This window comes from Nanorana parkeri, unplaced genomic scaffold (assembly GCF_000935625.1).
Source record: "Nanorana parkeri isolate BGI_ZX_2015 unplaced genomic scaffold, ASM93562v1 scaffold1, whole genome shotgun sequence".
Taxonomy (NCBI): domain Eukaryota; kingdom Metazoa; phylum Chordata; class Amphibia; order Anura; family Dicroglossidae; genus Nanorana; species Nanorana parkeri.
In genome coordinates, this window is record NW_017306269.1 from 8300862 (window position 1) to 8309386 (window position 8525).

Here is an 8525-nt window from a genome sequence, read left to right on the forward strand (position 1 = left end):
GCGTCACTGCTGCTCCGGTGGGCGGCGCTCCGAGCGGGGTCATCTGGCAGTCTCCGGCCACCTAAATTATGACCCGGAGACTGCCAGATGACCCCGCTCGAAGCGCCGCCCACCGGAGCAGCAGTGTCGCGACGCTCGGCGAGGTAAGTAAGAAGAAAAAAAAAAAACATAGCGCAAGCTTCGGCGCTAGGCTTCGGGGCATTTTGACAAGTACGAGTACTTGTCAAAATGCCCTGTATCGGGCCCGATTCCGATGCTAGCATCGGTATCGGGACATCCCTACCTAAAACCTCGACATGGAGATCTCATCATCTCTCTACAGTATAGGAATGGATCTCTTGCATCTCTTGCATCTCTTGCAATGTCCCACATTTTGCATACGTGGACTAGCTTGCATCTCTTCAAATAAACCGAATCATTCTGCCATCTGATATACCCACACACAGACCCACTTCACAGCCTGCTGAAACCAACATAAGCCCTTTCCCTATTTCTCCCTATACCCCTCTTGCCCTCAGGTTCCATGTTTGCTCTACAATGCATTGCCTATGCTGACCAATCTACCCAATCTGTCGTAGGATGACACTTGCTAAGGATTTACAACCTCACCTATCTAACCACGCTTGGATGACCATGCATATGCATGAAGATGCTTCATCTACCAAAACTACATGCACACTGTGGATGAGCCGACAGGAGTAAGACTATTAAACTCCCACCCTCTTTTTTTCCTACAATTTTATATCGAAAAATTGACAGTTTACCATACAAAAAGTAACACCCTATTCCTTTAGCCCTGATGAAGGGGGAGTGTTTCAGCCCCTGAAATGTGCTGGCTGTTTTGTTTAATGGCAGGATGAATTATAAAAGTTTCCTTAGACTCATTTACCATTAGTGCTCTTTCTGCGGTTTTATTCTAGGGATCTTTGTTGTGGAATCTCAGGTAGCAGCACCTTGTTTTAAGAGCAGCCTAACCCAGAGCCTGTGAGCTCCAAGAAATGGATGAACTACCTAGAACAGTAAGACTTTGAATAAGTTGAAAGCACCTCTCAAATATTTTTTATTTTTTTCAGCATTAAAAACCTGACGGGGGTTCTAACCACTCACACCTCTATCCATAATTTAATAAAAGTCTTGGCTTTAGATACGATTCAATGGCAATTATCATTTATTTACCCCTGTTCTACTGTTTGTTTTATGGTTAGAGCTGTGTCATATGTCAGTATTATATAAGTAAGTAATAATAACAACAACAACATCAAAGGAAATAAAATGATATTCAAAAGTAAGTTGGTCTCACTTCTTGTTAATCCTCCTCCCAAAAAGACAGCAGCTACAGCCACTGACAACTTTCAATATCATTGCAGACTCAAATGCCAATGATCTAAAGAGCTGCAAAGCTTCACAACTTAATATAGTAAATCTCCCTCTTGTTCCTGGCTGATTGAAAAAGACTGTCATTGCAAGGACGCAGGAGTTGAGCGCCAGATATCCTTGAATTTCATTTTGATATTGAGAATGGTTTTGAGAGGACAGGGTCTCAATCATCAAAAGAACATCTAGGTCAGATTAACTAAATCTCCTTGGCTTGCACAGCAGTCCATATTTGTAGCTTATCTCTTACATCTGAGTGAATTACAAACATCCGAGTCTGCCTGCCTGACTGCATGAGAAGCCATCCATCCCGCGCAGCGATACACATGTCGTTAAGAGTCAAGTTCACCTCAATGAGAGTCTATCTGGGGAAATGCATAATTTTTGGAAATAAATTAAACTGAACCCGAGTTTAAAAATGTAAACATTTGTTACCTTGTAGGAACTGTTAACTGTGCCTAAAGTACCCTTAAAAATTTTGCTTTTTCCTTCAACTCACCATGAAAAATAGCGGAGCAGATCAACAGAGAATATGAGAACCATAAAATGCAGAAATCTTTTAGCTAGAGTCAGAGAGACTAAAAAAAAAAAAAGCCTGGGATTGAACCATCAACTTTCCACCAAAAAAACCTGACTACCCCCTACTGAAGAATAGCTGCAATATTAGCACATACCGTTTAGGTGCTATTGTCCTTGTGGGCTTATGGCATTAATCCCCAACCCCACCCAAGATTGTGGTTCTTCAACAACATGGCCTGCATCCATCTTCCTTTTCTGCAGAACTAGCCCCTTCCAGTCCCTCTTTAAGCCCTCGTTCACACCTGAACGTTTTGTAGCGCGTTCTACGCTCGACGAACGCTCTACAAAACGCTCAAAAATATAAATCCCATTGTATTCAATGGTCTCGTTCCCACCTTGGCGTATTTCCGCCCGTCCCTAACGCGCTACAAAATGGTCCACGCCTGAAAAGGTACATGTACTACTTTGGGCCGTTTTGTTGCGCGTTTCCATTGGGATACAGCCAAGAAGCCTTCGAAAACGCGCAACTTTTTTACCGCGAATCACGGTAAAAAACGCGCGATGGTCGTGCGACAGACGCGCATATGCAATACGCCTAGGTGTGAACGAGACCTAAGAAACAGGTTGCTCATTATTTTCCTGTTCCACAAAAGCACTGCATAGGGAAGGTATGACGTGTTCTTCACAGCAAGAAAGATTTAAAACAGGCTCAGCTGTAGATCCTCAAATCATCTCTGAATTGGTGCCGACACTGTCCTTCCTTCTGGAAGGTGGCTACTTTTGTTCCCCGTGGTCCCTATATGTGTTGTAACGTATTCACCACTCCAAGCTGGATCCTGTGATGGACTACATCTCACATTTAGTTTCCCAATTTGTTTTGAGATTGTAGTCCATCACGGGAGCAAGCTTGGAGCGGTGGCTACTTTACAACACACATAAGCACCATGGGGCACAAAAGTAGCCACCCTCCAGAAGGCATGGCCCACACAAAGCACAGCAAAACATTCACTTTAAAAGTACACCTCCACAAACAGGAAAGCCATGCATAAGCTTCAAGTCACAGCCTACATACACTGAGTGGCCAGATTATTATGACCACCCCATCAGTACTTCGTTGGGCCACCTTTTGCCTTCAACACTGTGGCGATTCTTTTTGGCACTGACTCCGAGATGTTGAAAGGTGATGCGAGGAATCTGACACGATGCCTGATGAATAGCACTGTCCAAACTGCAATATGCATGATGCAACTGGAAACGTGATTTATCGGACCACATGACTTTTTCCAATGCTCGACTGTCCAATCCTTGTGTTCCTGTGCGAATTGGAGACGTTTTATCTTGTTAACTTGTTAACAGGTGTTCGAATAGGCCTTTAGCTTCCATATCCCATACGATGCAATGTACGGTGAACAGTGCGTTCAGAGATCATTTGAGAGGATTAAGATCTGCAGTAATTTGATGTACTGTTGCCCCTCTGTTGTCTTGTACCAGTCTTTACACTCTCCGTTCTGCCCTAACATTGACTAGTCGCTGACGGCCACAATTCGCACGTTCAGACCCAGATTTGCGGCTGACAGTCCAGTCTTTAAACACTTTAACAACAGCTGCTCTTGAACATTTAACAAATTCTGCTGTTTTGTGGATACGCGCGCCATGGCTCAGAGCACCAACAATCATCCCACGTTCAAAGGCTGTTAAATCGCGACGTTTACCCATATCTTCAGAAAAAAAAATCACTTCTACTGTCGTGGTAAACAACCTGCTTCCCTATTTATAATGGTCTGGCCCTCTAGCAACTTCAGCGCAAAACTATAGCTAATTTGCCTACAAACGTCAGGTGGTCATAATAATCTGGCCACTCAGTGTAGAGCTATCAACAACCCTGTGGGACAGTGCCGCTTGCCCCGAGCTGTCACAAGCAGTGAGTTACAAGACCCCATCCCCCCCCCATGTCTGGGTTTTTCCTTTGACTCCTGACAATGAACAGAACTGGCAGCGGAAAAAGAAAGGGAAGTAATTACTGCTGGGGTTGAGGGGAAAAAAGCAAACCCTTGCCCTCAATGAGTAAAGCACAGTTTTGCATTAAAAGGCAAACAGGGAAAAACAGTTCAAATAGATACGATTTTGGTTTTATCTGCCAAATGATTCATAATTTTAGCTAGCCATTCTCACACACATCTTCGCTAATCAGGTTGATCACTAGTCCCATTACTGGTTAGTTCCCTGATCAGTGGTCAGTTGCGACGATGGGGTTTCATTACACAATGATCAAAGTGGAGTGACAGGTGACAAAGGAAACCACATAGCTGCTCCAGGGAACAGGCATGTCACCCGTCTGTCTGTGCATTGTGCAAATAGTATCTGATTCACAATACTGGCGGTTAAAAATTTTAAAAACCTTTGCCAGGTAAAATAATAAACATAAGTATCTCAATTGCGTATTTTGCCCTTAGCCTGGAGTCCCACTTTAATTATACTACTACCAATCAGCATTATTTACTACCAGGCTTCATGACTTTCAACGCTCATTAGGGGATTGTGTTCCTTAAGAGTGACAATCACTTATTTTACACTAATTCACTTGATTGTCACTTTCTAACTAGGACTGCATACGCAGTCACAAAGATGAAAGGGTATTTAAATATCACTCCAGTAAATAAGGGCTTAAACAATGGCAAAGACATAAAATACACTAAAGACTATTAGCATAGGAACAAAAGGCATCAAAAAGCAGGAAAAAAAAACCTGTTTCGATCTGACAACTTCCTTCCAAACAACTGTTTTTGTGTTTTTTTTTTGTTAAACATGTCACATTATCAGTCCCAAGAAACATTACGCACACGCTGCACAATCATTTACTTACAATTTCTACTTAGGCCAGAAAGCAAATTGTAACTTTCAATTCATCAGATCTAAGGCTTCAATGTGTTTCACTTCCAACATCACACACAACTCCCTGTTGATTCTACAATTATGAAAGGTAATCAAGATGAATGTGTTTATAATCTCAGGATCTTCAAACTCAGAATTGTTTTATAGTTTGTTTCCGTCGAGATAGATTAGAAACATGGTTAAGCCAATGCAGGATGTACACGGAAAAAGGCTGATAATGTACTGTGATTTAGATTTGCGGGCAAACAGTGCCCATAGGCATTAAATGCCTGTCATCCATAAATGAAAGATCAGACAATAATTGGACCATCTATGGCAATCTGCAGATACCCTAAAAGTACGCACAAATATATGGTGGCAGGTAGATACACGTTAATTGTTAGATGGAAGTGGGTCTATTAATTAGTTTGAGGTTTCAGAAACGGTCGTTGTTTCAGCATACTCGCACATTTATGGCACACTCATCTAACATGTGTGCCCTTCTCCAGTGTTGTGTTTTGCATTTGCGGTCTAGCGCCATCTCCGCCAGCACTTCCAGGATCCTAGGCATCATCTTTAGCAATTGGGTGGCCACTGATGATGCAACTCATCAGTGGCTGCATTTGCACAGTAGTGTATCCCCCCACACTTGTCCTGATACAAAAAATAATTTTAACCAAAAGTGTATTTAACTGTGCTAAGAAGCACTTCTCATTGATCAGTGTGGTCAGGTGATCGCGCTGACCGAGTGCTCGCAATTTGCAAGTGAAATCCAAAATCCATGGCGCAGGGCTGCACTGGACGGCAGTATGGGGTGCAAATAGTATACCTGTACATGCACAGTGGAAGTACTGTTCGCAAAAAGGTGAGTGTAAGGGGGGAGGGGGTTGTAGGGGAGAGAGGGGACCAGATTTGAGCGGGTAATTCCATTTTGCCAAATTACTTTGGAAAGTGAACTTCCCTTTTAAATGCACATTGTGTGTGTGTTGGAGAGCGCCACTACCACAATGTCTCACACAGTGGAATGGGGGCAACACATAATGCCCTACATGTGCATTTATTTGCATATAGATGGCGGGGTTTATTTGAATTTGTTTAAATTTCTCTTTATTTTATTATTTTTTGCTTTCACTTCTTTTACATTTTTTAATCTTATTATTTATAACTCTTACATTGTATTATTTTTTAAAATTTTATTTGTAACTTTTTTTCCCACTTAACTTTATTGCTATCACACAGGAGCTAATAAGCCTGTGTGATAGCATTTGGAGGTGACAGGTTCTCTTTATGGAACTTGTCACCTCCGATACAGTGCTGTACTCAAACTCCTGTGCAGCTAAGGCAGGAAGGCTATGAATACAGCTCTCCTGCCTCACTGTTAACACGAAGCAGACCGGAGAACAGGCATTCTCCACTCTGCTCCTCATCCTGATGTAATTTGCGAGGACCCGGGTCCCCCAGGAGACCTCAAAAACCACGGTGGAGAGGGAGGAGGCCGGGGGGAGGAAACGTCGTGGGGCGATAGGAATTCGACACCCCTGAGTGTACACAAAAAATATAAAAAATCACTGGAGGAAATAGGAAAACGTTTTTTTTAGCAGAAGAGACTTTGCATGTCTTTACGGCAAAAAGTCCTACAATTTTGTTTGGATGCACCAACAGTTGAATGGACTTTAAACCCTTCATGACCCAAACAGCATCTAACTCCCCAGGACTCCTTGTCAGAGCTCTGCTGACAGCAAAACTACTAGCAGACTTGAATATGCAATGGGTTAATGGCGAATAAAAAAACAGAGTGACTGTCTATTCACACATTCCGATTCTCTTTTAACTTATCAGTTTCAGGAGGTAAAATTTCAATCTACTCCAGACGAAATATACTAAGCCTGAACAGACCAAGTTTGTCACCTACCCCTTCCCTCTAAGCTGCTTACTACAGCGGGAGGGGCCAGAGAACAGGGGAAAATATAACGGGGAAAAAAAGAGAAAGAAATGTTAAATGAAAATGCCAAACACTAGCAGACAGCACTTGTTTGGCTGATTAACTCCAAGACAAGCATTACAAATAAATCTTAGCAAGGACAGTCACAAATTAAATTCCAGAGCTTTTAAGTACAACAAAGAATTCCGAAGCAAGGAGGATTAAGCAACTTTACACCCAGGAATGATGCTTTAATTTAATTGTTCCGAGACTGCAGATTCATTATGCAAATATCACTTTTGTTTTAAATCCTGACCGCATTCCGCACATGTAGAAGACAGATCCTCTGCAGAGATGAAACTGTGTCTCCTGATCTATAATTACGGTGATAAAAGTGTGCATATTTAGCAGGAGAACTAAATGTATCTCCCCCCCCCCCCTCATTCCCATTATTATAACTATATTCTATTAATATAAATGAGAGGAAGTGTAATTAGAGGTTAAAATATTAAGTGTGTTCCAATTAAACATCTCGCACAAATGACATTGTGATTAAAGAACTACAGTTAACCGCCTCACCTCCACAATCTTCTGGGCCTCCGCGTATTTTCCTGTTTCGATGAAGGCAAATAAAAGGGTGAGGAGCATTTGCCTTTCCCCCAAAGCGTCACTTATGCCATCCACAGCTGTTGGGAGGCAAACAAAAAAAAGTTGTATTATGTAATTTGTTAAAAATTTATTTAAATTATGATAAATGCATAATGGTTAAAGAACCACTTTATCGATCATAGTTATTGCTGTTTTGGGTCACGGACAAGAGGGCAAAGTCCACTATCAAACCTTCCCTGTTGTCACCACACTGACTAGGCCATGATACGCAACCCTTTTCACCAGTCACTGCCCAAAATCCTATGGCTTGCTTGCTAGACGAAGTGCGCCTTTCAAGTGTATGCACAACAGGTATACATGTAGAAAGTCAAGAACCTAGGCAACAAGCAACCGTGTGTCAAAGACTAGCTTTTTGAACCCTTTAAAGCAGATTGATAATTTAACTGAATGACTTTTAGCTACCTAAAATATGTTTGTCACCCTTCCTTATTCTTTGTTGCATACTAGCACTGTTAAATCGCCTGCAACGTCTCGGCAGTCACTTCCTGTCTACACACACATCAGTGCATAAAATATGTCAAGGTTTGTTATTGTTTTTTTTGTGATGGTGACAACAGTGGACCATGTCTTTGTAATTTGTGCTGAAATGGTCACTTAGTCTCCGGCAGAAGGGTGTTTGGCAGGTTGACAACGCAAGAGAACAATTGGGAGACAAGGTCAGAACGTTGTCTCCTCATAATAAAAATGCGTGAACAAAAACCTTCTTTGTAGGATCACCAGATGTTATTGTCATACAGGTGACATTTAAAAATGACTTGAAATAACACGGTGAAGCATGCATGAGCTTTCCATAACTAGGTTCAAGTATACTTTAAACGGAACTGTACTAAGAAAATACATACAGTGGCTTGCAAAAGTATTGACCTAGTTGGCATTTTTCCTATTTTGTTGCATTACCACCTGGAATTAAATTGGATTTTTATGTGGATTACATGTAATAGACATACACAAAATATAAAATCAAGAAAATTAGTTGTTTAAAAAAAATTATTAAAAAAACGTTAAAGTGGTGCGTGCATATGATCTGGGGCAACCAATTACCTTCAGAAGTCACATAATTAGTTAAATAAAGACCAGCTGTGTGCAATCTAAGTGTCACATGATATATATATATATATATATTATACACACACACACACACACACACACACACCCCCTTTCTGAAAAACCC

At 41.6% G+C, this 8525-nt stretch overlaps 1 protein-coding gene across 1 annotated transcript in view; it reads right to left on the bottom strand.

The window, feature by feature from the left end:
* LRPPRC (leucine rich pentatricopeptide repeat containing) overlaps positions 1–8525 on the bottom strand; it is a 186546-nt gene that overhangs the window by 48736 nt on the left and 129285 nt on the right. The window contains exon 24 of the mRNA XM_018566148.1: positions 7265–7371. Within this exon, the coding sequence (XP_018421650.1) occupies positions 7265–7371 (107 nt within the window). The remainder of the gene's footprint in view (positions 1–7264; positions 7372–8525) is intronic.